At 44.5% G+C, this 26670-nt stretch overlaps 1 protein-coding gene across 2 annotated transcripts in view; it reads left to right on the top strand.

Moving 5' to 3' along the window:
• Window positions 1–354: 354 nt before the first annotated feature.
• The window catches only part of LOC147608752 (tocopherol cyclase, chloroplastic-like), a 58743-nt gene continuing 32427 nt past the window's right edge, over window positions 355–26670 (top strand). Inside the window, exons 1-10 of one of the 2 annotated variants that reach the window (XM_086788773.1) lie at window positions 355–684; window positions 2732–2948; window positions 3326–3570; window positions 19983–20062; window positions 20180–20256; window positions 22843–23012; window positions 23179–23276; window positions 25937–26041; window positions 26144–26260; window positions 26407–26556. In XM_086788773.1, coding sequence (XP_086644899.1) covers window positions 2782–2948; window positions 3326–3570; window positions 19983–20062; window positions 20180–20256; window positions 22843–23012; window positions 23179–23276; window positions 25937–26041; window positions 26144–26260; window positions 26407–26556 — 1209 coding nt within the window. In that variant the 5' untranslated portion in view covers window positions 355–684; window positions 2732–2781. Of the gene's footprint in view, window positions 685–2082; window positions 2215–2731; window positions 2949–3325; window positions 3571–19982; window positions 20063–20179; window positions 20257–22842; window positions 23013–23178; window positions 23277–25936; window positions 26042–26143; window positions 26261–26406; window positions 26557–26670 lie in introns of those variants that run through there. The other variant, XM_086788772.1, reaches the window with a different exon arrangement.

Genomic DNA, 26670 nt, shown 5'->3' with positions numbered 1-26670 from the left:
AGAGAGAGAGAGAGAGAGGAGAGGAGTGGGCACGTGTGAGAGACTGTGTGGGGTTGATGCGAGAGAGACAGGAGACAAAGAGAGAGAGGAGGGGAGTGGGTGCATGCGAGAGACTATATGGGAGAGGGGGAGAGAGGGGAGAGGACATTGCAGGGGAAGGAGAAGGGAGAGAGGGAGTGAGCAAACTTTAGTGTAACTAAGGTTTTTTAATTTAAATGAATATGAGGAGTGAATATGTGGTTTGCCGAACATAGAGATGTAGAAATGAAGGAGTTTGTTTTTTTGGAGTTGGGTGTGAATGTAAAGATGCAAAGCTGTTTTTTGGAAATATATCTATTGTTCCCAAATTTTTTTTTGAATTTCGAAATGTCGAAAGACGTAAGAAACATGGGTCGCCCACTAGTATTTATAATTTATAATCTCTGTCATGCAAACGTGTGATATCCTGCATCTGATCACATGCTTGCTTGATACCAGCTCTCCCATGTACGACTAGCCAGCCTAGTGTCGAGTATCCTCTATGGCGTTGGGTTTTCAAACAAGCCATGTCGCTTCTATTGCTTCAGGCCTTCATCATGTGCATAGCAACAGCTATCCGCCTCGCACAACAGCAACAGCAGCTGCTCAATAGACTGTGGATCCTAGCACCAACCTTGAGCGAGCCTTGAGAACTCCTCATAGCGGGTAAGCCCAGAAGCTTTTCCAACCCATGTTTTGTACATGCACAGACTTAAGGATATCATGTGTTATGCACCCTTTTATTAAGACACTAACACTCTTCTGTTCACCTCCTCGTTCCTCGCTTGTCTGCTCATTGCCTTGCGCTTGAGCAGCTATTGACTGTTTTCGACCACAATAGCTGAACTAAGAGTCGCTTTGCCACTGTCACCCGGCCATGACTGGTTTCTTTGCTGCAATCGTTTCCTTGTTACTGACTCTCAGCCTCAATTAGTTCTCATCTGCAGCCACGGATCACACCCAATGATATCAGTCAAGAGTTTGAAGCTTCTCTGACCACCTGTAGGATGACCACTGCATTTGTCTATCAGTTGGCCAGCACTCTCGTCGCCCACCACTCTCCAAGATGTCCTTTGCAGCAGACCCCACTCTGTACCAGTCGGCCAGCACTCTCCAAGGTGTCCTTTGCAGAGCAAACCACACTCTTCTGTGACCACAATTGCCTCTACTTGATGTAGTGCAACACTCTCCACTTTTATGGCTGCGGTTGCTACCCTTCAGTCAGACATCAAGGAAAGAACAGTCTCTTTTGCAGCTTCTGTATTGGCCTCAGCAGCAAATTACCTCAGCAATAGATCTGTAGTAATGCTTCTTGATTGAAAGAAACACTCTCTCAGATGCAAGGCTCAAAACTCTTTTTCTCTCTCACAAAAGTTTTCTCACAAAGCACCCTCCTTCTCCCTTTCTCTCAGAGAAGTGAAGTTTATCATTCTCTCTCTCTCTCTCCCCCTTTCTCTCTAGAAATAAGAAATGGTTACTAACTCAAAATAGAGTTTAGTCCTATATAATATTAGCCTCTACTCTCTTAATAATGTTTAGAGAATGCTTCTTATTATAGTATTAAAGAGCATGATTAGAGAGACATGAAACATAATGATGACTTAATTAGTTACATATTGGACCTATTAGGATTTACCTAGTATGTATGAAAGTCAACCTGTTAGAACTTTGGGAAGAATTTGATTTTGGACCTATTAGGATTTACCTAATATGTATGAAAGTCACCCTGTTAGAACTAGACCAATAGTGAAAATATGGACCAAGAAAGGAGATGTCTTAGAGAAATAGTCTCCTAAAGGTTGCATAACTGAAGCTATGATTGAGGCATGTATTCAGTTAGGATACCAGATTTCCTAGGGGCAGTCTTCTTTTGTGATGGAAGATGATAGATGGTGTTTAAATGGAAGATGATAGATGGTGTTTAATATGGGTGCCAAATTTTGTTTCACATTAATTAGTAGTGAGGTATGGTGAATTTTAGTGATGGTGGGGTTATTAAGGTTAAAGGCTCTCTTTTTTTTTTTTTTTTTTCTCACGACGCGTGGCCATTTGCTGGGACAATTCCGGAAGAGTCTGATAGCTTAGGTTAAAGGCTCTTTTTTTTTTTTTTTTTCCACGATGCATGGCAATTTGCTAGGACAATTCCGCAAGAGTCTGGCGGCTTCATCGATCACATTCGTGAAGAGGAGGGGCTGGGTATGTATAAAACAAGCTCAGCCAAAGGAGAGGGGGGTTGATGTGAGAGAGACATGAGAGAGAGAGAGAGAGAGGAGGGGAGTGGGTGCGTGCGAGAGACTCTGTGGGGTTGATGCGAGAGACTCTGTGGGGTTGATGCGAGAGAGTTATGAGACAAAGAGAGAGAGGAGGGGATGGGTGCGTGTGAGAGACTATGTGGGGGAGAGAGAGAGTTGGGAGAGGATGTTGCAGGGGAAGGAGAAGGGAGAGAGGGAGTGAGCAACTAACTAAGGTTTTTTAATTTAAATGAGTGAATATGTGGTTTGCTGAACATAGAGATGTAGAAATTAATGTTTGTTTTTTTTTGAGTTGGGTGTGAATGTACAGATGTAAAGCTGTTTTTTGGAAATATATCTATTGTCCCCAAATTTTTTTTTGAATTTAGAAATCTCGAAAGACGTGAGAAACTAGTATTTATAATCTCTGTCATGCAAACGTGTGATATCCTGCATCTGATCACATGCTTGCTTGATACCAGCTCTTTCATCATCCATGTACGACTAGCTAGCCTAGTGTCGGGTATCCTCTATGGCGTTGGGCTTTCAAACAAGCCATGTCGCTTCTATTGCTTCAGGCCTTCATGTGCAGAGAAAAAGCTATCCGCCTCGCACAACAGCAACAGCAACAGCAGCTGCTCAACAGACTGTGGATCCTAGCACCAACCTTGAGCGAGCCTTGAGAACTCCTCACAGCGGGTAAGCCCAGAAGCTTTTCAACCCCACGTTTTGTACATGCACCCACCCTTTAATTATGCCTAACGAGTAAGGATATCATGTGTTATGCACCCTTTTATTAAGACACTAACACACCCTTCAAGTAAGAATATCACGTGACATGCACCCTTTGATTACAGTATTAATATACTCTTTGATTAAGGCATTAATACACCCCCTTAAGTAAGGATATAAGGCAACCATGTTTACCGATGTCTCAGAGTAGTTAGGCAACAATTAAAGGAACAGTCAAGGTGCAATTTTGCCTTAATTTTGGAAAACTTTCTTTAAGATTTGGGTACCACTTGATTAAGTAAAGCTTTGCCTGCATTTATTAAGTAGATTTGTTTCTGCCCCAGGTACCATTTTGATGGTAGCAAACGCCGCTTCTTTGAGGGCTGGTACTTCAAAGTGTCCATCCCCGAGGAGAAGCAGAGCTTTGCCTTCATGTATTCAGTGGAAGACCCTGCATTCACTGGCAGCTTAAGTCAATTTGAACAGCTCAAGTATGGGCCAAGGTTTCCTGGAGTTGGAGCACAAGTTATGGGAGCTGACGACGGGTATCTTTGCCAGTACGCGCAGGGCACGGGTTCCTTCTGGGGCAGTGAGTAGCTTGTAAACTTTGACTCTTAAGTTTTTTTCTGTGTTTGAAGACATAGATTTTATTGAGCGACCACTTTGCTAGCTATAGGGGCCATGGGCAAGGGGATGCCTTAAGAGTCTATGGATTCATTCTACATCTTTGCATGTCTGGCATTGTCCTAGACTTTCAGAAGCCATGTTGTCTATTGCCAAAGCAGTGTTTTCTCATAAAGGACTTGTACGCCACTGGAAGGTAAAAGCCTTTGAAGTCCAATGCAGAGCTGATGTAGATGTCTCTACAGATGGTCTTTACGAAGAGCCAAAAACATGCCTTAAAGCCAGTAACCATAACTTATTTATCTGTATAAAGCATCCTGGCTCCCCATGTCACAGGCTTGGCACTTTCAAAGTATCGTATGTAACCCACAAAGCTTATGCTCATAACCTTTGCAAAGATCACACATAGAACTATGCTGGTTATGACCAGCCTTTAAACCCATTGTGCCTCCACAAGGCACAGGCTGATCGCATTTTGCAACAAAGCTACCAAATGTATACAAGGTGTCATAGTGCTTAGCTGCACAACATGTTGCATAAAATACCTGCAATGTGTTCGCTTTTTATGCTGTCCATATGTCTACACGGCACATCACACACGAGTAAACCATCTGCCAAGCATTTTGGATACTGCATTGTGGCTGTGCATACCTCAACATAAATCTAGTCATTTAGGATTTGATTCCGGGGCATTAACAAGCCCATGGCGGCAGCCGTACATCATTTGGGTTTCATTCTTATCCATGGCATGCTTAGAACACTTTTTGCGTGAAATGCTTTACTGCCTGCAAGATCTGGGTGTCTAGTTTATGGGTAAGGGACTCCCTCTCGTGAATCGTGTGCTTGAATCTGTCAACAAGCAGGTGGGCATGGGCATGGGCACAGGATGGACAGTGTGAACAGGCATCCTTTGAATGTGAAAAGGAAACCCATATATGGTGGCCAGCCCAAGTGTGAAAAGGGGACAAAAGGGATTTTAAAGTTATAAGGTTTAATAACCTTGGAAGGCTTAAAAATAATTATTTTTTGGATGATGCGTTTTTGATATCTGCTTTTTTTTTTTTGGTTGTTGTTGTTGTTGTTGTTGGAGAAAGCGAATCGCATCTCTATTAAAAGGTGAAGGGTGGCAGATTGTGCTTCATCGGCGAGTGCCGGTTGGTGGTCATCGTTGGATGCAGGTCGCCGTGTGGAGTTGGCGCTGCTGCGAGTACGCATGTGCTACAGGGCGGCTGTTGCGCGCATGCGCTACAGGCTGCTGCGCGCATAGGCTACAGGGTGCTGCGCACTTGGGCTACAGGCGGCTGCTGCGCATATGGGCTGCACATGGGATACAGCCAGCAAAGGCGACCAGGTGGCTGTGCGTAGGGGCTGCTCCAGTCGGGCAGCCAGGCAGGCTTCAGGTGGAAGCTGCACGTGTGGAAGACCAGGTGGCTGCGCATATGGGTTGCAGCTAGCAACGGGAGCCAGGCCGATGTAGGTGGGCTGCGTGTGTGGAAGCAGCCAGTGGAGACTTATCCAGGTGACTGTTGGGTTGGACAGCACGACTCTATCTCTCTTGGAAGAAGGCGAGCTGAAGGAGGCACCGAGGGGCTAACAGCCAAGGGGTTTCTCTCTCTCTCTCTCTCTCTCTCTCTCTCTCTCTCTCTTCGCAAGCAGGTTTTGTTTACAAGATTAGGATGCAGAGGATCAAGCTACATATGCACAAGATGATGTTCTTGGAAGAGATGTGTGTTGCTCTTCATCTTGGACTTATGTGTATTTAGGGATGGCTTGACACGTCCTCTATCTTTCTCTCTCTAGGTTTTGGCAACCGTGATTTGATGGTATGTCTCTCATGGAAATAGGACATTGGTCTTTCGAGAAGAAGCAAGACTTTGGTATCGAGGAAACATGCCTATGGTTATGGGATACAGCTCTATGGTTTATCGGATACAGGTCTTTGGTTTCATATGGAAAGCATGTCTCTGGATTCATGTGAACACGTTCTAGTTTTCTTGAGGTTACATGCAAGCTGTGACTATAGGGAAGGACATATGGTTTGGTTCAGTCCTACTGCTGTCTGGGAAAGGGTTTGTGGGATCCATGGTAGAGATAGAGAAGACCTTTTCAAGTAGGGAGGTGTTATACAGGTGTGCCTTCTCTATGGAATGCTTTGCTGTGATAACGAGAGTTCTTATTTGGAAGTCCTAGGTAAAAGTTTCGAGGGATCCTATTGGTAGAGGATTCTACAAGTTGTACTTTGTACTTATATTTTATCAAAGAAATACTGCAAGGGACGCCACTGCGTTTTGGGACCAATTGGTGTCCTTGTAATATTTGCAGGAGCACTTTAGGTCCCCTTGTTTGTTTTCCTTTTTCAGGTTCCCATGGGTGATGAAGTGTTTGGTGTGTGAGTGTTTGTTTCACCGCTCGTCAGATTTCTGAAGGCCGGTTTCATGGTTCCATTGCTGGGATATCATCGACTTTCTCAAGGAGGCGAGCCCGTGGTTGTCACATCAAAAGCTTCAACATGTGGAAAGTGAAAAGGAAGTCCAGGATTGTGTGTCTTTGCCTGTATGAGGTGAAGAGCAAAAGCTAAAGATGAAGCTTAGGAGAAAAGACACCAAGGACATGAAGTAGTCAGTCAGGAACAAGAAGCAGTTGAAGTGTTATAGTGCAAAAGATGGGTTGAAGGCTATGGCTTTCGACAGTTTGACACCAGTGGTATCTTCACGGAGGCGTCATGGGGTTTGGAAGGCAGCTTCTTTCTATGTTTAGCAGTGGTGATCTACTATGCTTCATGGGGACTTGTGCTTACCACTTGGGTAGAGTGCAAGCAGGTTTTGGGTACCTGAGGATGTATCAGATGAGGCTCAGCCAGAAGTGGAGGAACTTGATGAGGTTCTTATTCCCAAGCAGATACTGGCACATAAGGAAAGAAAGGTACGAGGTAAAGTTTACCGTCGCTATCTTGTGAAGTTCAAGAACTGTTCACCAATGGATGCGAAGTGGATGGAGGAGGGTGACTTTGCAGATTCACCTAAGGTATTGTAGCTTTATCTTGATGCCTTACAGTTGGTGGTCTTTTGAGAAGAAGCAAGACTTTGGTATTGAGGAAACATGCTTATGGTTATGGGATACAGGTCTATGGCAGGTCTTTGGTTTCATATGGAAAGCATGTCTCTGGATTCATGTGAACAGGTTCTAGTTTTCTTGAGGTTACATGCAAGCTGTGACTATAGGGAAGGACATATGATTTGGTTCAGCCCTACTGCTGTCTGGGAAAGGGTTTATGGGATCCATGGTAGAGATGGAGAAGACCTTTTCAAGCAGGGAGGTGTTGTACAGGTGTGTCTTCTCTATGGAATACTTTGCTGTGATAACGAGAGTTCTTATTTGGAAGTCCTGGGTGAAAGTTTCGAGGGATCCTATTGGTAGAGGATTCTACAAGTTGTACTTTGTACTTATATTTTATCAAGTAAAGAAATACCGCAAGGGACGCCACTGCGTTTTGGGGCCAATCGGTGTCCTTGTAATATTTGCAGGAGCACTCTAGCTCCCCCTGTTTGTTTTCCTTTTCCAGCTTTCCATGGGTGATGAAGTGTTTGGTGTGAGAGTGTTTGTTTCACCGCCCGTCAGATTTCTGAAGGCCGATTTTAGACCTCATCTAGATTACGATATTCTGGTTGACCTGGGGTCATAATGTCTACACTCGGAATGACCACTTGCCACAAGCTAAATGAAAGGGAGATTGTCCAACACATTCTTATGCATGGCATACTTGTATGCTTGGAAAGTGGAAAGGTCCATACACATACTTTTTGGCATGGTTGCTTCTCCAACCCTTGGATTAGCCGAAAAATGAGTGCTACATTGCTGTCCAGTCCTTGGGAGTCCTTTTTCAGCTGTTATCTCTTGGGTGCAAATTCAATGGTAAGAGCTTCTCCAAGTTCTCTAAACCTACTCTACATCCGCGTGCTTGACCATTAAGGTTTCCTATGTCTCAGTTTTAACCACATTGTCTTAACATTACTCCAAAACACGTGGCAACATCTTCAAGCCATATTTTTGTACCGTGCAATGTGCTTTATGTAAAATGATTATGGAAAATCTCCGAGCTTACGACTTGTGTAATGCTGGAAGATGGTCAAACACCGAGCTTACGACTTGTGTAATGTTGGTAATGTACATTTAGACTAGGAAATTAGCCTAGACTAACTTATTGGGTCCCAATACATTATTTGGGCGGTCAGGCATTGTACAAATGTGTATTGTATATAAGAAATTTTGACTAATGAGAAGTGACATAATCTCATTCTCACAATAGAGTTTGAGTCTTCTTGCTCTTGTGATTGAAGTTGCATGTATGCTTTCTCTTCTTGTTGCATGCATGCTTAGGGATTGTGTGGGTGAGTGATAGTGTTGATGCATGTTCTCTTCTCCCCCTCTCCTTCTCTTGTCTACTCTGTCATGTTATCACTCACTATGGCATCGAAGCAGAGGTGGAGCTGATGATACTGATGATATTGTATTAGTGTCTGAGTCTCCAGGTGGTCTACAGCAGCATCTACATGCACTCGATGATTTTTGCACACAGAGGGGTCTTACTGTGAACCTTGGAAAAACCAAGGTTATGGTCTTTCATACATCGAGACAGGGCAGGAGTCAACTGACATTCACTCTTGCAGGATGCCAGGTGGAGGTAGTGACATCATACGTGTACCTAGGGGTTACCTTCTCTGCAGGCCACACGCTTCACCATGGGTTCAGCAGCCAGAGCTAGATTGACACGGGGATATGCAGCATTGGCTATGCTAGAGAGACAGTGCCACCAGGCGCATTTTCAGGAGCCCCGAACGAAGGGGTGGCTATTTGACACATTAGTCACACCGGCATTGATGTATGGAGCAGCGGTATGGGCGCTAGGCCTTGCTACCCATTGGTGGACACAGATAGAGAGACCACAGGCTCTCATGATGGCACGCATGATACGCAGCAAACCGTCAGTACCTCATGACATTATCCGAGCAGAGTTTGCTGCGCCTCCTATGATGGTAGAGGCCATATTTCAGACTATATGCCTGCTAGACAGATTCAGAGAGATGCCACATGACAGATTGTCATACAGAGCTTTTGAGGCATCTAGACAGCTGGCTGAGGCAGGAGACAGAGGATCATGGTATGCACAGGTCACACATTGGTTCTCACAGCATGGCCTAGACATGGATCATCTACCACCTTTCCAGTATGACAGGGATGCACCACATATCCGTCTCTCTCATAGTGAGAGGAACAGAGTATTGAGACAGGCTCTATGGCCGCTCTATACACGAGAGACATGGATATCGCCTACACAGCCTCTTCCACCGAAGATGCTATACTACAGAGATCACTTCATGAGTATCACTGATGATGGATTTATAGAGAGGCCTAGATACATGGAGGGCTTTCTACCACACGGCTCCCGAGTGGCTATTGGTCAGCTCAGAGTTTCATCACACCGATTGGAGATTGAGACTGGCAGAGCAGCATGGATCCCCCGAGAGGAGAGGGTATGCAGATTGTGCAGAGAGGAGGTGGAGAGTGAGGAGCATTATGTATGCAGATGCAGAGCATATACAACCATTAGAGAGAGAGATCCCATTTTATTCAGAGAGCCACATTCCCTACGCCAGATCTTTGAGGCAGCAGACCAGCGCATACTGGGGAGATTCATTCTAGACATACAGCGCCACAGAGAGACATTATTACAGGCTCAGACGGCTCCAGAGGGGGGGCGACAGACACATTACTACATTTTTTTCAGAGATCCATCCCCCTTCGAGCCCCTACACGGCAGGGAATTACTCTCCAGAGAGCAGAGACACTTAGAGCCCGCAGGAGACAGAGGACACCTGGCTTTCGGACACCACGCCTATACCAGAGAGAGATGACAGAGATCAGAGCTTAGTTTCACAGAGAGGGTGCGGAGTGACTGGCTCGCTTCAGAGCAGACCCAGGCATGTTCTTCAGGGAGCTGTGGACACCCCCTTCACTGATGTATACCATTTTATACCCCCAGTATGGTACAGGATGGAGCTAGCTAGGTTGGATATCATGATTGTATACTCCATGCATATAGCTTTGCATTCTCCTAGTAGTAGAGCTCCATCTCCTGCACACCCAGATTCAGCTTTTTTTGTTCAGTACTTTTTCATTTTGTTGGGATGACAGAGGATACAGGTACTCCGATTTGTCTCATAGGCAGAGGTCTTTTGGAAGACGTTAATAAAATCTTTCTTTCTTTCTCTCTCTCTCTCTCTCTCTCTTTGCTCCCTACCCATTTGCAAAGCTCTTTATTGATGACAACGTAGGAGGCAAGGTTGAGGATCCTTGCTTGCCACAATCTACCAAGAGTTGCTTGAGGTGAAAACCAGTAAGATCTTTGCATTCTCCTCTCCTTTTCTCTACCTTGCTCTCAAGCGGTGAACGTCTTTGGCACCGTTGTCGGGGAAGTGCCTTTGCTTAGGACTCCCTTGCTATACTTTGCATTTGGAGTCTCAACATAGCCATAGCCCATTTGGAGTATCGACTTAGCTCGGTTGGAGTGTAAATCCACTGGTTTAACTTTCGTTTGTTGTTGTTTTATGGTTTATTCTGCCCTTCTTGGTGCAATGGAGCATGAAGCAATCCTCTGGGCTTGAATTGCATGATTACAAGTAAGTGTTCGATTCAATTTCCTTTGATTTTCACTAGTTCCTTCTTGTATTTACAAATTTTTGAGTTTTTGTTCATTTTAGGTATTAAGCTCACCATTAATCTTTGTGGAAAAATGATTAGGTTGCATTGTGCATATCATTAGATAGGTTAGGGAAAGCTAAAGTATGCTATCAAATTAAAAATCCAAAAACATGCACCATTAAAGGGAAATTAGAGAGCAAAATCTAGATTTTTAGACCAAACAACAGAAAACTGCTCTCTGGTTTGCATGCGTACATGCTCGATTAGGTCTGCGCACGTACGTTCAGAAGTAGGAAAGCACATATCTAAGTCTAACAGGGAAGATCTGCACAATATTCTCATCAAGGAAAGGTCAAATATTTCTTCCCATGAATGTCCACAATGATAAAAGCAGTTGAAAACTCACCATCACTGGCCCTGACTTCCACCAATGCAAGTGGTAGACATGTCAGAATCACGTATGCATGTACCTAAGTGGGAACGTGCGTTTTCACTTTTTTTTTTTTCCGAGAAAGATCCTTTCATTAGTTATAAAAAAACGCCCACTGGGCTACAAAAACTCTCCTGCTCATAAGAAGGCAGAGCAGAGATCCAATCAAGGCAGCTAGGGAGACTCTCCCTAGGTGCAAAAAAGTACAAATATCAGTACAAATAACTGAGAGGCTATATCATACAATAGGAGGGGGGAAAATCCAAACAGGTGGCCTGTAATGCCAGCGGGGGTACCAGCGTGTAGGGTATAGAAGGGGCCGCTGCGCCAAGTGGTGTGAAAGGCCTGGCGCCGCAAGATCGCCGCATCCGAATGCATGTTCATAAATCCAAAGACACTTAGCCATATACGGTCTTGGCATTTAGCCATGTACGTACTATACGTTTACAAGTCTAATGGCGACTAAAACTTGAAAAATTTTGGTTGAATCCAGAATATCTAGGACTACCACTTGACTTGTGTTAAGGGGGTGTGTGCTCTACGCTGATTACCCTTACATGTACACGAGGTCAGGAAGGATTTTTGGACTCAACCCCATGCTCGAGGAGAGTGCCTCAAATGATGCTGAGTCGAGCACGCTTTGCATTTAGAACCTCCCAACAAGTTCCTCTACCGCCTTTTTAAGGCATTGGAGAGCGAGCTGGAGAAGTCGTTATCCTAGCTTCTCGTGTTTGGATTTATCCGACCGTTCTCCTCCCCTTTTGCCTCTCCCATTTTGTTTGTCCAAAAGAAGGAAAGTCCTCACGCTTATGTGTGGATTACAAGGCGCTTAATAAGCTAATAGTTAAGAATAGATTCCCCATCCCCAGAATAGAGTGCATCCTAGAACGACTCAATAATGCAACAATTTTCTCCAAGATAGATCTTAAGAGTGGCTACCATCAGGTTCAGATTTGCAAGGCCAACATTTCAAAAATCACCTTTAGGACTGAGTGCAGCCATTATGAATTTGTGGTGATGCCCTTTGGACTCAACAACCCAACCAGCGACGTTCAACAAAATGATGTCTCGGGTTTTTCAGGATCTCATTGACAAATGCGTCTTCATCCTTGTCTTCTCAAAGATTGCAGAGCATCATGAATGAGACGTGGCACATGTATTGCAGCTCTTGCAAGACAATGAGTTGTTTATTAGTGCCAAGAAGAGTGAGTTTGGAGTACTGGAAATCCATTACCTGGGATACATCATTAGTTCATGAGGTATTAGCCTCGATCTTGAAAAGATACAGGCCATTCTCAGTTGGGATGTTCCCTCTATAGCCTAAGAAATCCGCTCATTTGTGGGTCTTTGTCAAGCCTATAGCACACATGGACAAGTTTTCTGACCTTGCAGTACCTCTCACCGACTTGCTCAAGGCCGTGAAGACTCATCGTCAGAAAGTGTCTTGTCACAGGCAAGGCTCTAGAGGCATTCCAGGCAATGAAGAAAGTTGCCTCTGAGTCACTAGTTTTGAAGTTTGCGTCATGGGATGATCTTTTTGAGGTGATTACCGATGCTAGTAACCTTGCCAATGGAGGTGTTTTATAGCAAGATGGTGGGCCAGTGGCTTATTATAGCCGTAAGTTGAATAACGCCGAAACTAATTATTCGGTGTATGACAAAGAGATTTTGGGGGTGATGACCGCTCTTAAACATTGGAAGCACTTCTTGTACAGGAGGGACTTCACAATTAAGATAGATCACCAGGCACTTAATTGGTTGCAAACCATGCCCAGTGCCCAATGGAGTGAGAGGTAGTCCAGATGGAGTCAATTGTTCCAACAATTTGGGGGAATGATTGAATACATCCTTGGCAAAAACAACCCTGTTGCCAATGCTCTTAGTCGCGAAGGCACCATTCAAAGATTGCAGGAGTCCATTGTGCTGGAAATTCAAGGCAAAGACTTGGATAGCATGAATGCACAATATCCGGATTCGGAAGAGTTCAGGACTCAATATCAATTGGTCCTCAATTCAGAACTAGGCCATTACAGTTTATAGGATGGTTGGTTGTTTTTCAGAACTCTCTGTGTGTACTCAAAGAAAATCGCGAAGTCCTTCTCCATGATGGCCAGGATTCTCTGGTTGAAGGTCATCGGGGTATCAATAGTACCTTGGAGAAGTTAGAGAGGTCATTCTGTTGGCCTAAGATATGACGGGATGTCTACCAACACGTCCAATCATGTCAGATATGTCAAAAGGTGAAAGTTTCTCATACAAAATAGGCAAGGTTACTTTAGCCTTTGCCTATTCTTGAGAGACCTTTTCACGACATCAATATGGACTTTGTAGGCCCTCTTCCCGCCTCAGCTGGATCGAGAAACGCAGAGTGTATGACAATTGTGGACAGATTCAGGAAGTTTTGCATGCTCATTCCATACAAGTAGACAACCACTGCTGAGGACATAGCTCACTTGTTCATTGGGTTTTGGTATGCCATTGGTGGTTTGCCCACGGACAATCACATCAGATAGAGATTCTAAATTCACGTTGTGAGGAGAATTCTGGTGATGCTTGCAAGAGGCATTAGAGCCCCATTAAGAAGCTCATGGTAGGTGTAAATATGAGAATAAGTAGCTTTAGGTAGTATTTGGATTTTGATAGTTTGGTGTTTGATAGAAGATGACTGAGATGCATGTAGAGGGTGGTGAAAATAAGCTGTGGTTAGTGATGTTCATGGTGATGATACATGGATGTATGCATTTGACATTCATATGGAATCTACTCACATGGTAGCAAAGGTTTGTTGGGAGTTCAAGTCTGAGGGAGGTTGGCTGTAAATAGTCATAGCATGTCCATGATGTAGGAGTGATGGAAATAAGTGTATGTACTATGGATGTGTGATGATGTTAAAGATAACTTATGTCTGTTCATGTGCATACGGGTGAGGTATTGGTATGTACGTCCCATGTTTGTACGTAGTGGCAATCCACTTGGCATGGAGAGAGGGCACCACCAGTCGAGGAAAGGCAGAAAGCTGGCAATTGAGAATAGCAAGAGTATGTTGTTGCTAATTTGGCATGCAAGGTGCACAGCAGCAGGGGGGAGAGGAAAAAACATGGTGTTTTACACAGAGCAGAGAAGAGAGAGAGAGCTGAGGTGCTGAATGAATATGAAGCTGGGCAACAGGGGATGATGAATTGAGTGTTAGAAGGCTGAATTAAAGAGGAAGCATCGATATCAGAGGTTGTGATTGGAAATTACAGAGTTTTTTGGACAATTTGGGTCGGTGGGGACAATACACAGATAGAACGGAATGTGGTGCGCTCCTTGGCTCCCCCGCCCGAGCTGAAATTTTCCTGCGCACCCCCCCCTCCCCCCCCCTTTCTTCGCGTTTTTGCTCCCTCCCCCCCTCTCTTTGCTGTGCTGTGCCTCACCCCCTTGTTGTTCCGCCCCCTAGCCCACCTTCCATTCTCCCCTTCGCTGCTCAGCGCTGCCCCCCCTCCTCCCCCCCCCTTAACTCCCCTTCGCCCCTCTCTCAGCGCTGCCCCCCTCCCTTGCCAGCTGCAACCTTCCCTCTTCGCCGCCTCCCCCCCCTCTTTTTGTTCTTCTCTCGACTCTCCTGCCTCAGCTCCCCCCCCTCCCCTTTTACTTGCAGGTGATCCTCAAGTTCTTCGGGGCGTCTCTCATTTTGGCAAGCCTCGGCATTTTCTGGTCTTCACCCTCAGGAGGACTCCATGGCAGCCGCTCCGTCATCCCCTACTGAGGCCGCCGTTGCTTGCATATCCTTTTTTGAAGTAGACCTTCAAGTTCTCGCCACGACTGTTGCAACATTAGAGGCTTTCACACTGGTTTGCAAAATTGTTGGTAGTCGCCCTGCGTGCGGACAACTCAGGGATCTTTTAGAGGCGAGCCTCATTGGTAAGCTTGCAAAGAGCACAGACATTCATCCTCTGGGGCGTGGATACTACTAGGTGGAGTTTTACTCACCAACGGCATCTGACTGAGTCATGCAGCTGAGCCTCCTTGCATTGCGTACGACATAGGCCTTCTTTGTGTGGTGGCAGCACGGCTTTGATCCTGCGTCTGACCCTCTAGCTGGTGTGCCGGGCTTCCCAGGCCTTAGGAAGAAATACCTTCCTCTTCTCCTGGTGATTGGTGGTGCCATCGGGAGAGTGACGGAAAACCCCCCCCACTGCTGTCTCGGCCCTTGCACGGGCAGTCGGGATTCCATCCCTCTGCATCTGTATGGCCTCGCCGGATTCAGTGCCTCATTGTATACCTATTCCTAGCTTTTGGGGCGACCCCATCCAACAACGCGTGGAGTATTCTGGCCTTCTAGGTCAATGCTTCATTTGTGGACAGATGGGACATTTAGCCAGAGCTTACCCTCTGTCAAATCCCCACGGATCTCCTCGTGATCGATCTAGGTTCGAGACTCGAATCCTGCAAACAAACAAACGAACAAACAAGCAAGGGGGTGCAGGCCTGACTCACCTCCCAACCATGACAGCCGTGGGCAAGCCCACAGTCTTGGCTGTCCCCACCGAGCCACGAGCTGAGCTAACTAGTATGATGTACCGACCAATCTCCTCCTCGCGACGTCCCATACCGCCACGAAGCTGCCCTCGCGGGCCTCGAGATTGCTGCCGGCCTCGGCTGCATAAAGCAGGTGCACGTCTGCACTAGATCTAGGCTCCAAGACCATAGAGCTCTCACAAGCTCGCGAGACTCTCTATATCCCAATAACTAACCTTGGCCACCCTTTTATAGGCTCTTGGCCAGTCATCGGGCGTCCACACTTGGGCGCCCGCCCGTCCATACTTGGGTGCCCGCCCGTTAGTATTTCCCTAACTCAGCTCGTCAATCAGCCTGCCTAGTTCCAAGATTCCCCAAGCCTCGAAACTAGTCTTGCGTGTGTGTAGCACACGGAGGAAGACAACGACAGTAGAGAGAAAAACGCAGATGGGAGAGGGAGAGAGAAGCTGTGTAAGTTTGCTATATACAGTCAAGAAAATGCCGGATCTACAACTGAGAGTGTGGGGGGGGGGGGGGGGGGGGGCAAGGGGCCATTTTATATGGCCCCAAGCTGTTGGTCGGCCAGTCTAAAACGGGCCGACGGTAGCAAAAGCTCACGACCAGCAATGTGTGTGCTCACGACCTGAAAAAGCCTTGGCCGGCCAAGTGCATGCAGTCGGCCAGGTTAGCAAATGACAAGTCGGGTAGCAACACCCAGTCGAGTAGCAAAAGGAGACAGCCGACTGCCCAACCACACCTCAGAAAAATGGGAAAAATACATGGAGAGTGAGGAAAAATGGGGAAACACCAAAAACGGGCGGGCACACCCACAACAGAGGCCCTGGTGTAATATTCAGACAATAGAGGACTGCTAATAGAAACATCTGCTCATGTTCTTTAGAAAGGTCCTCCAATATCCAATGACCTGAGGGAGTACCATCTCCAGCATGTCAATGTCTGTTGGCTCAGGAACTCCTTGGACTGCTCCAAGTCGGATAAGAGCTGCATTCCATGAAAGGTGCACCTTTTTGCTTTGTCTACTTCCTCTGTACTTTCTTCATCAACATTTCTAGGTAGCCTTGCATTTCCAGCTTGACCAGCAGTTAACTTTTTAAAAAGCTTTGTTAGAGCCATCTCCATTGTTTTTAAGAATGTTAACTCTTGAAGAGAAGGGGATGCCATGGACTATCCAAAAAAAAAGCAGCATGGGTAACTGGGTTAAATGTAGAGCACCCTCAATTAAACATAAGCAAACTTTTCCATGAACATTATGAATTAAAAAGAAGTCAACACATCGTAACATATGCAATTACACTTTACACAAATATACAAGAATCAAGCCAACCAAGTACTTTCTAGGCAAAATATATATATGTTAAGCAAGTTGATACCCATGCTTCAGAAGCTCAATCATCTAATTTTGTACCATAGAATATCAAAAGAAAACTGGATAAAGTCAAAGTAGTCTAACACTTTTATGCTAAAAGATTCAAGTCTTCCTTTATATCAATAGATTGTTTGCTTTCTTTACGATTGTTTTACAGAAGTATATGCATGCACACACAGGCAAGCAAATACCATATACCAAACAAAACAATCATGTACCAACCATACAATAACATGCCTTCAACAATCCAAACTTTGTTGGAGCAATCAAATCCCTAGAAAAAATTCTGCACTCAAAACAACAGTGACAGTGCATGTGGGTACAAAAAAGTCCACCAATCACATAGTGACATAGTGCATGTGGGTACAAAAAAAGTCCACCAATACTCAATGCCAAACAAAAAACTATCAAAATTAAGGACATTGGGATCCTGGCTCATATTGGTCCCAATCTCTGTCATCCACTGCCGCTATGTCAGGTCCTGCTAAAGGAGATAACTCTATATCCCCAAACTCTATATCCCCAAACTGCCTAAGAAGCCGCTCATAAACTTGTTATCACTGTCAATACACAAGTAGTGCCAATGTAGCTCGGTACATATGACTCCAAGTCTACCGCAGCCTGCAAGAATATCAATCACCGCAGTCAAAGACATCATCTGGGGCCAGTCAAGAAAGATGGAGTCAACCTGACCTGCTTACCCTAGCCCTAGTTCTCACCATCCTGACCAATCTCCGATGGACGGACAGGTACAACAGGTGCAACCTCTCCCTCCTCGCCCACCTCAAGCAAGTTCTGCAATGAACTGGGTCGACCATTTTCATCATGAACTCCACAGCATCTACGCGAACTTGGCCGGCAAGTTCGGAGCCGCCATGATCCTCACAAGGGTTCTCTACTACGCCACAGGATGGGAAGATCTCCCCGAACCCTATAGCTACCAAAGGGCCACCGCTTCGAGCAAGCCTCCTTAGCAGCAAACCGCAGTAGTTCCCTCTCTTGCCAACTCTCCTAAACCCAAGAAGCAAAGGCTAGATCCGGGAACCATAGCCACTGAGGCCTTTGCTGATAATTTTTGGAAACGCACCTAATAGACACCCCCACACGGCTGGTAGTAGCAGACACAAGTGGCAGTCATGACCTAGAAAAGCCAGCACAGTCTGGTGCTACCTCCCACCGAACATTCCCTAGGGTTGAGGCAGTTCCAGGAAGTGCCAGACACTCAATTCATTTTGAGGGGAGCAGATTCTCAAGTTCTCAAGAGGCGCAGAATCTAACCCACAGGTGGATACAGGAAGGGCATCTAGCCTTGGCTGAAAGCTTCTCCTAGGCCATCTTCAACTCTCAAGGCCGTCTCCTAGACTTTCCCACCACCTTCTCCTCTATGATCCATACCCTCACCGGTTACATGACCGAATTTCTGGCGTGCCAAAAGAATGACACAGCTCAACAAGCACTCCTCCTGGCGCATGCAAACATTGCCCAGCTAGAGACTCAAAAGAACACCGCCATCACTCTTAATGATCAACTGCAAGTCCAGGTCCTTGAGGCTGACTCCAAACTCCATCGTTTGCGAAGAGAACTGGAGCGCAAACATAGGAAGAACTAACCTTGGCTACTGGCATACTGCTGCACTTCAAAAAGCCGAGACCATGGCACACAACAGGTAGCAACTCATGGACGAGGTCACAACCAGATGTCCAAGCAGTGCCGAGATTTCGGGAGGGCGATTGAAACCAAGGACCAAACCTCGCTCTGCCCGAACAAACCATTACAAAGATGAAAGCTAATCCCCAATGCACATAGGTCGCTTCAGAAATAGAACGGAAGGTCGACAGTCTTATGGATGCCGCTGTCAACCTGCCAAACCTCGCCATCCGTCCCCAACCACCCTCAAGCCTCCTCGAATTGCAGCACAAGACCCTCCAGCTCAATCTCCTCCAACACAACTTCTTCCTCGACGACGAGCTTCCCACCTCCACCTTCTCCACCATCCTCTCCAATGTCTCTTACACCCCCCACACCACCCTCACCATGCTCTTTTTCCAAAACACCATCTCCTTAACCGAGCTCTCCACTATCTTTCGATTCCCTCATCACGTCCTTTGTCTCAACCTCCAGTCTTGGTGCCAAGTCCTTACCTTCTTTGACCGCCTAGACGAGGGGGGCTTCATCAACCTTTTTGTTCCCATTGACTTATGCCCATACCCTGCATCCACAGATATCATCAGCAAGGCCATACAATAAATGCAAGGCTGGCGCATGCTTACCTTCGAAGATATGTTTTAGACGGCCTTCTAGACATCCTACAAAGCCTTTCATCGAACCACCCAATACATGAAGTCTCGCTTCGACTTCAATTGGAACTTCAATGGCTTCTACCACTAGCCTTCCACGGAGCTTCACTGTCGATTCCGAGGATAGAATCGTGATTTGGGAGGGGGGTATGTTAACCACATTGGCTAACATGACTCCAAAATGCACGGCAACATCTTCAAGCAATATTATTGTACCGCACAATGCTCTTAATGTAAAATGATTAGGGGAAATCTCCAAGGTTATGACTTACATAATGCTGGAAAATAGTTTAACATTGAGCTTACAAATGGGCAATGCCGGTAATGTACATTTAGACTAGGAAACTAGCCTAGACTCACTTATTGGGCCCCCGGACATTATTTGGGCGGCTGGGCATTGTACAAATGAGTCTTGTATATAAGACATTTTAACTAATGAGAAAAAACATAATCCCATTCTCACAATTGAGTTTGAGTCTTCTTGCTCTTGTGAATTGAAGTTGCATGTATGCTTTCTCTTCTTCTTGTTGCATGCATGCTTAGGGATTGTGTGGGTGTTGATGTATGTTCTCTTCTCCCTCTCTGCTTCTCTTGTCTACTTTGTCATGCTCTCACTCACCGTGGCATCGGCCCTTTCCGGCACTATTGTAGTGTCATTTAAATTTCAGCATTTCTATCTTATTTGGTTTTGTGCCATTTTATCTTATTTAATAGTATTAATAGTTTAAGTGTGTGTCAAGATTGTGCTCAACCCCGACCACAGTGGGGGGGAATTACAAGAATCAACATCAATAACCATCTTTTTTGGACCACTGAAGTATGCACTAGAGATAATGGAACTTGTAGATCTGTCGGGTTCACCGTGGATGATGACGGTCTTGAAAACTTGCTAGTAATGGCCAAAAAATACATGTTCCACCCAACAGTGGTTTGGAATTGGCGAAACCACTTCACACCCAAAATCATTTTTGTCTTTTTTTAAAAGTATTTCTCAATCTCTGCATAATGTATGTTAAGAGTTTTTTTTTGGACATTGTATCCATTATACACATACTGAATGGTTTCAGGTAGGCATGAGCTGGCCTTAGGGAATACTTTCATACCCAGGCCTGGACAAACACCTCCAGTTGCAGAAACTACTGACAAGGTGCAGCCTTAACTTCTTTTTGTTTGTAAAATTAGGGAAAATCACATGCAAGACCAAGAATGTAAGCTAGGTTTTTAAAGGAGGACATTTAATTTGGTTGATTGTAATGTAGAACAGGATTTCTTAGCAAAAGTTGAGCAGGGGTTTCAAGTCACACCATTTTGGCACCAAGGCTTTCTATGCGATGATGGGAGGTAATTAGACTCATGCTTATAAACATGCCGTGACATTCCTTTGATTTCAAAGCCTTTATGCCTAAAAGGATGGAAAAGAAAAACAGGTAAAGGAACCCATTGCATGTTGCTCGTATCAAATCCTAGTTACAAATTAATTTCTCCATTTATATATAAATTATGTAACATACTTTCTGCACCTATCCTCGTATGGATTGCTTATTGTGTGGAAGGCACTCAACATCTTGAGCAACCACTGGGTTGGCAATGGCTCATCTTCGGCAAAAACATAAGGGTCTATAATGTGGCAATATGACGTGCTGTTGGAATCCATTTCTGATTTATGGTTTTCAAAACATTCTGGAGTTTGCTGTCTTCATTCTGTTGGAACGCTTTGATGACTATGCTGGGGGCTTTGGCATTATCTATGTCTTGGAAATCTTCTTGTCATGTAGACTTCGAAAATTCCTTTGGACAGTGTAGTACAGAGCCTATTATTTGAAACATCTAGAAGAGATTCGGGAATGATATTATATCATAGAAAGGCACATCTTTTCATCACTCTACACATGTATGTGACTATTCCATTGTACTTGTAGACTCTTTATAAAGAGAGCCTTTGTGTCATATGTGCCTTAAAAACATAACTATGCTGGAATTATTAATGAGGTTAGGCTTATTCTAATCGGAACACTGTTAAAGGTAACTTAAGGACATTGCTTTTATAAGTCGCTGCTTTCGTTATTGATTCAAAGCCTATGTGAGCGAGCACCACTGGTTCTTTCCAAGAGGGAACATTCCAAGAGATCGGGATCCAGATTAGGCATTGACCAAGCTTTAGCGAGACAATTGAGATAGTGGGCTCTGGTGGTATGGGACATTGGGGTTTGTTTGACGCACACAGTGTGTGTTGGTCTAACCTAATGTGTGGCGGTGCTTTGGATGGAGGTATGATTCGGTGGTGAGCTAGCTAGCAACCCCTTTATTGGCCTATGCATGATAATAATGATCGAGTGTTTCACGTATGTGACTCTGGTTTTCTTGCAGTTTAAATGGTGGTGGTTGTGATTTTAAAAAGGGCACAAAAGAACTTACTAAGATTGCTAGAATAGAGTTAATGGGACAAAAGCTTGTGGGTGTCAACATGCTGGTTGATAAATGTGGCTCGCCAGGCTTAGTTCCGTACGTCGTACGGATCAGATCGTACGCACGATTCGTACCGTACGGTACCGTACGTATCCGTACGACCAGGTACGATTTTGCTATTTTGTAACTTCTTGTCTGCAATTTTTAAGTTTAGGAAGTATTTTTTTTAAAAAAAAACATACTAATATCGTACCGTACCTCAAAAAATTTTAAGGTACCAATTAGTACCATATTTTATCGTACCGCACCGCACCGCACCGCACCGTACCGTACCTTTCGTACTAACTAAGCCTGTGGCTCGCTTGCAAAAAAGCACACCAACTATTTGAGAAGCTTTAAGATTGAGAAGTGACCTCTGCAATGAGGGTTCTGTGGTTGTCCAGCTTTGTCTTTTTACTATGCTCATTAGAGAAGCTCATTTTTCATGCATGCAGTCATGAAAAGCAAGTAGAGAATTTGATTCATTTTGACATGATGACGAGAGTTGTGTGCATGCTCTGTCAAGAACAAAATTATGAGAAGTCACTCTTGGCGGTTTGATGAGCTTCAGGACAGAACATGTCTTACCGAAATGGATGCATACAACCTGTAATTATTTTTTTTCAGGTAAGGAACATTCTTGGTGTCTGTAAAGGGTGAGTCAAGAAAAGAAAAAGTCTTGGTGCCTATATAAGGCCAAGCAAATAATTACCTTTTAAGGAAAGAAGAAACGATTATGGTGTTTGACTTTCAATCCTCTATGAGGTGAGTTGCTTGCGTAGAAGTCAGAGGTGATGTCACCCACTGTGCTTCTTAGACATGACTTCTGTGTTCTCGGGCAAGCACATTGAGCTATACCCTATCAGAATTAAGAGTGGACTCAAAACAATCATCTCGAAGTGAACTTCACTTTGACTGTGATATCTTCATTTGACTCACTGGTAGTGATAATGCAATCTAGCTTTCGGTACGATGTGCCAAAAATACTGATCACATGAGAACATTGGATCAATCCATCATGTAAGTCCTGCAGAAAAAAGCAGCAAGGAAGCCTCCTCAGGCAGTGCTATATCTCCCAAGGAGGAGGGACTGGGTTTGAATCTACCTGTATGGCATTTAATTTCAATACCCACTGTCACATCTCAAAAAAAGCAGCAAGAAGGAAGTGTGATATCCTACTCTCAGAGTGGCAATAACCAAACCCTTGATTCTTTTTCTTCGATTAAAGGACTTGTGATCTGTTTGACTTGATCATGGTGCAGAGTGCCTGCCTAGTATGTTGGTGCCAATTGAGGAAAAAACGATATCCTCAGGGGGCCAGCAGGCTGTTTTGGTCTATTGGTCTTTAGTGTGGTATAGTGTACTTGCGGTTGTATAGTGTACTTGTGGTTGCATCTATCTGCACCATTGACACATGTTTCGAGTGCTTGGATTTATTTGCTTCTTGCAGATGATGAAGTGTTTAAAATGTGAATTGTGTAGGTCACCTGATATGACTACAGTAAAAACAATTAAGTGGGCATACACTACTCGTCCTGTTTATGGCTGGGGGGACACAGCTTCAAATCAGAAGGCAACAGCGGGTTGGTTGGCTGCACTTCCTGTCTTCGAGCCTCATTGGCAAATATGTATGGCTGGTGGACTATCCACAGGTAGCTGTGTTATGTCTCATGTTTTCCTTTATACCTGTATGGTTGCATCTTTGGCTTATGGAAACCAATGGGTGAAAGGATACTGTATTCTTTATAAGTTTTTGCTGTTCAGTCTCAAATACTTGATTGTTTAGAATCAGCTGAATCACACTGGTGGTTGATGCAGGTTGGATTGAATGGGGTGATCGCAAATTTGAATTTCAGGATGCACCATCATACTCGGAAAAGAATTGGGGTGGATCATTTCCACAAAAATGGTTTTGGGTTCGTTTTCCACTACCCAGCATAGTGCCTCATTGTTTCACGTTTGTGAACTCCACCTTAATCAGAGATTAAATGTGTTTCTCTGGTTAATACGTTCAAAGTTTGCACACGAGGTTTCACTCAGTATGCAGATTAAGATATCATGGCTAACAAGAAAATTATGCAGACTCCACAATTCTGCTTGTTATCTAGCCTGACCAAGAATTTTAAAGAAAGCTTGTTAATTCATTAAAGAAAGAATTGAAATGTATAGTTTGTTTTCTTTTTTTGAGAGTTGGATAATTTCCATATAGGTTGAATTCTAGTGGGAGCATGGTGCGATAGCTCCTTAACAACAGCAAAATGGATAAAAGAAGAGCACCCATATGTATGGTTCAGGTGGAGGTGTGTTGTTTTTGGTGCTGGCTCAAATCGTCCACATGTTTGTGGTGATGTGGTTGATTACAATATTGTCTGAATTGTGGTTTGGAACATGGTGGTGTTTCATCCCAGGTTCTATACGGATAATAAAGCATTGAAAACCATAACGCCATATGAGGCTTGGCATGGGAGGAGACCTAAAGTTGATCACTTAAGAGTTTTCGGATGTATTGCTTATGCACATGTACCTTAGCAATTGCGAGGTAAGCTTGATGACAAAGCTACTAAGTGCATATTTGTGGGTTACAGCAATGGCAGTAAAGGCTACCATCTTTTTAATCCTTCCACACAAAGGATTTTGGACAGCAGAGACGTTGTGGTTTGGAACATGGTGGTGTTTGCTGAAAATTCAGACCAGCCACTTTCAGGCCCACATAACATGTTTGAAGGACTTCTCCCATTGGGAATCGATGGCACAACAGATCAACCATCAACTTTGCTTAATGGGCAGCGAGCGTCTAGGTGCTCAAAATCAGCCCATAAATGAGCTCATTACACCTCAAAATGTAGAGGAAGCAGTGGAGGAAGAATGGACAGCAACATAAGAGGCTAGAGTTGTGCCTCGTATTACTAGCCAAGTGTTAGGTTGTCCTAGAGGTTTGATCATGGCATCAAGAGGGAGGTTTGGCTACATCAAGGCCTAGTCTTTAGGAGGAATTGTTGTTTTCTTGTGTGCCTATCTATAGACTCGGATGCCGTATTCTTTATGGATAGCTAACCTCAGGTAACCTTGCGGAGTTGGTTCCAAATTGTGGTGGATAGCAAGATAATGGTTTTTCTTGGGTGTCATGAGCATGGTAATCACCAAGATGGTGTGAAACTGGTCAAGGAGACCCAGTAGTGCTTTGAGAGCACATGATTCATCACATAGCCCCTCTCATGATAACTAAACCTATGTAAAAACTTGTAGGCCATGTACAAATAGTGAGCTATAGTTTAGATTGAGAAAGAAGAGAAGTTGAGGATTTCTAGGCCTGTGATTGAGGGTCTAAGACCATTTGGTTGTGCCTTAGATGATTCTTGGGACAACCACGATTCACTGACTTTGTGATGCGTGGGTATGAAGTATCCACATATGTCAGAGGTGCTCAAGTTGTGGACTTGCTCCCACAAAAGCACTAGCTGATCCAAGATGTCAGCTCCATGGAGGCATCTAAACCATTGATTCTAGTAATCAAAGAGGGGTTCCGCCTATGTTCATTGGGCTACAGACCATACTGCAAATAGACAAGAAATTTGGACTTCTCCGTTGGGAGGAAGTGTGCTTCCAATGGTGGAAGAAATGTGTATTTTTTATTCCCTAGGAAGTGGGGAACGTTTGGTCTATACACACAACAATCTGGGCATGAAGCTGATCACTTTACGTCACGAGCAGATTGATAGCTGGATTGATGAGCCAGCTTGCTAGTTTCAGGAAGAAGTTTGAACTTCCACACACATCTCTCATGCGAGATCCATGATGGAGAGAAGGGCAGACTTGGTTCTAACTTGGTAACAAGCTTTTATTGGGAGAATTTCAATCAGTTGGTTGCATCCTTGGAAAGCAAGTGTGAACTGTCAGGTATGATTTCACCAACAAGAGGGCTTGTAGCTTTTGGAACTCTCTCTGTCCCGGGGAATGTCCTTGCATTGAGATTCTAGTGAGTGTAGTGAATAGGTTCTCGGGTTAGAATTGGTGGGACTGATTGCTTTTTGGTTTTCTTGTCGTATCCAATTCCGATCTTTGAATTGGTAAGCAAGTTATGTTTTAGGGACTCTGTCATTACAGTAACAGGGATCCACTGATGGAGTTCCAGTCTAACAAGTTTTGAGCTCAAAATTGGGCTCATGCTAGAGTTGACCAAATTTTGAAAACTACAGTTAAGGGGATATGCTAACCCAAAATTAGCTATGGCTCAAGGGTTAGGGCTTAGCCAGGCAAAGGGGTCGATAGGACCTGCCCATGGGGCTAAGGGATAGCAATGATAGTCTGGGTTGACCTAGGGTCAGTCCAAAACTAATTAGTGGCTATTAATAGCAAGAAGCTCATTGATGAAGCAATATGATAATTATGGTATGGCTACTAGTATATAGGTGTACCTTGGGCTCACTTATGAGACGAGGAGGTATCCTTGCGGTAGTTGTGAGCTTTGTCATTTGGATAGAATGGAAAGTGCAGTGTCACTGGGAGTTTTTTCTCCTAATCATCTATTGGTTCCCATTTTTCACTTCTACAAATAAACTTCAACATGTTGGATCAGGTTCAATGCAATGTTTTTGAGGGTGGCACTGGGGACATAGCCTTGACGGCAGGTGGAGGACGAAGATACCTTCCCTTGACTGGCCTTTATGAAGACGTAGCCTTGGTGAGCAACTTTGCAACTGTAAACACACATCAGGAAAGTAGAAGGTAGTGCCCTAAAGATGCAATTCAAGGCTCAAGCTCTCATGTTTTCTCTGTTTTACAGGTTGGTGTTCATTATGGAGGGAAGTTTTATGAGTTTGTACCATGGAATGGTCCCATAGAGTGGGAGATAAGCTCGTGGGGATTCTGGCATATCAAGGCTCATACTGCACTCTATGAGGCTTGTTTACACACTCTAATCAATGGAACTAATGCATCTCAAAAAAAAAATGATTCTCATCTGTTGGTGCACTTCATGGTGATTGGTGTGGGTCTGTTTGAAGGCTTGTGCATTCAAATGCATGATCACTCTCTTTTAAATTGTAGGTTGAGCTGGAGGCTACAGCCAAAGAGCCAGGGACAACTCTGAAAGCTCCAACAAATGAGGCCGGATTGGCTCCTTTCTGCAAAGACACATTCTCTGGTAACCTCAAGCTTGAGATTTGGGAACGCACTCCCACTGGAGCGAGAGGCAAGGTAAAGCATCTTAGCTTTTTGAGCAGTTTTTCTAACAATAAAGATTCATATTCTAGATTTGGGGCTGATATTGAATCATACCTTTCATAGATAGGGTCAGCAGTGAGAATCATC

The sequence above is a fragment of the Cibotium barometz genome, chromosome 52, assembly GCF_041138505.1.
Source record: "Cibotium barometz isolate CiBa-2024 chromosome 52, ASM4113850v1, whole genome shotgun sequence".
NCBI classification, from domain to species: domain Eukaryota; kingdom Viridiplantae; phylum Streptophyta; class Polypodiopsida; order Cyatheales; family Cibotiaceae; genus Cibotium; species Cibotium barometz.
This window is presented reverse-complemented; position numbering and strand designations above follow the sequence as displayed.